This window comes from Alosa sapidissima, chromosome 23, assembly GCF_018492685.1.
Source record: "Alosa sapidissima isolate fAloSap1 chromosome 23, fAloSap1.pri, whole genome shotgun sequence".
NCBI lineage: Eukaryota > Metazoa > Chordata > Actinopteri > Clupeiformes > Clupeidae > Alosa > Alosa sapidissima.
The window spans coordinates 8,593,795-8,595,149 of NC_055979.1; the positions used below are offsets into that span (position 1 = coordinate 8,593,795).

The following is a 1,355-nucleotide window of genomic DNA, read 5'->3' on the forward strand; positions in this document are numbered from 1 at the left end:
TGTGTGTGTGTGTGTTATTTGTGTGAGGGAGATAGAGAGGTGTGTGAGGGAGATAGAGAACTAGTGAGATAGTGTGTGTGTGTGTGTGTGTATATGTGATTTTGTGTGAGGGAGATTAAGAGGTGTGCGTGTGTGTGTGTGTGTGTGACTTTGTGTGAGGGAGATTGAGCTTGTGTGTGTGTGTGATTTTGTGTGAGGGAGATTGAGAGGTGTGTGTGTGTCTGTGTGTGTGTATGTGTGTGTATGTGATTTTGTGTGAGGGAGATTAAGAGGTGGTGCGTGTGTGTGTGTGTGTGTGTGGGGGGGGGGGGGGGGGCTTTGTGTGAGGGAGATTGAGAGCTTATGTGTGTGTGTGTGTGTGTGTGTGTGTGTGTGTGTGTGTGTGTGTGTGTGTGAGAAGCAGTGTCGTGAGAAGCGATGACTCACCGGCTACGTTGACCTTCTCGGGGACGTTGGCGGCGCCCGGCGCGGTGGTGCTGGTGCCGTTGGTCAGGTTGCCCCCCCGTGCCGTTGTACATGATGTTCTCCACCTTGGTCTCCAGCCTCGCCAGCCGCAGCATGATGCTGTCCAGCAACACCGCCAGAGTCTTCTTCAGGTCTGACACACAGACAGAGGGAGAGAGACAGAGACAGAAAGAGAGAGACAGAGACAGAAAAGGAGAGAGAGAGAGAGAGAAGAGAGGAGAAAGAGAGAGAGAGAGAGAGAGAGAGGAGAGAAGAGAGAGAGAGGGGAGAGAGAGAGAGAGAGAGAGAGAGAGAGAGAGAGAGAGGGAGAGGGAGAGAGGAGAGAGAGAGAGAGAGAGAGAGAGAGAGAGAGGTTTAAAACACTCATTTGTACCAGTACTGAGCACAGCCAGCGACTACTTCAGATTTTAGACACAGACAGAGAGAGAGAGAGAGAGAGAGAGAGAGAGAGAGAGAGAGAGAGAGAGAGAGAAAGAGAGAGAGTGAGGTCTGTGATAGGAGTTTTAAACCTTCCTCTCCCCTGTGTAAGAAGAACTTCAAAGAGCAACATTTCTCCTAAAGTTATCAGACATTTTCAAAGCCGTTTGTTTGAAGTTCAAAGTTCTATTTCAGAATGCCTGAATTCCAGCACAATGCCTGTAAACTTTCAGCTCAAATCACAGATAAGAGGGAGTAGGAGAGCTAGCTAGCAGATAAGCTTAGACTTATAACCGACAATTACAATCAATTCACTAAACAGTTCAAATAACTAAAAAGCAAATTCACATGAGACTATATGATTTTATGACACAATATATGTCACAAAGAAATATCACACAAAATGAAGAAGATAAAAGGATGGCTTGTTAACTGTATAAGGAACTGTGATAACACAATACTGTATTTGCAAT

The 1,355-nt window shown here is 46.4% G+C and overlaps 1 protein-coding gene across 1 annotated transcript in view; it reads right to left on the reverse strand.

The window, feature by feature from the left end:
* Nucleotides 1-1,355, reverse strand: part of mgat5 (alpha-1,6-mannosylglycoprotein 6-beta-N-acetylglucosaminyltransferase) — a 149,350-nt gene that overhangs the window by 108,267 nt on the left and 39,728 nt on the right. Inside the window, 2 exon segments of the mRNA XM_042080918.1 lie at nt 427-490; nt 492-598. Of these exon segments, the coding sequence (XP_041936852.1) occupies nt 427-490; nt 492-598 (171 nt within the window).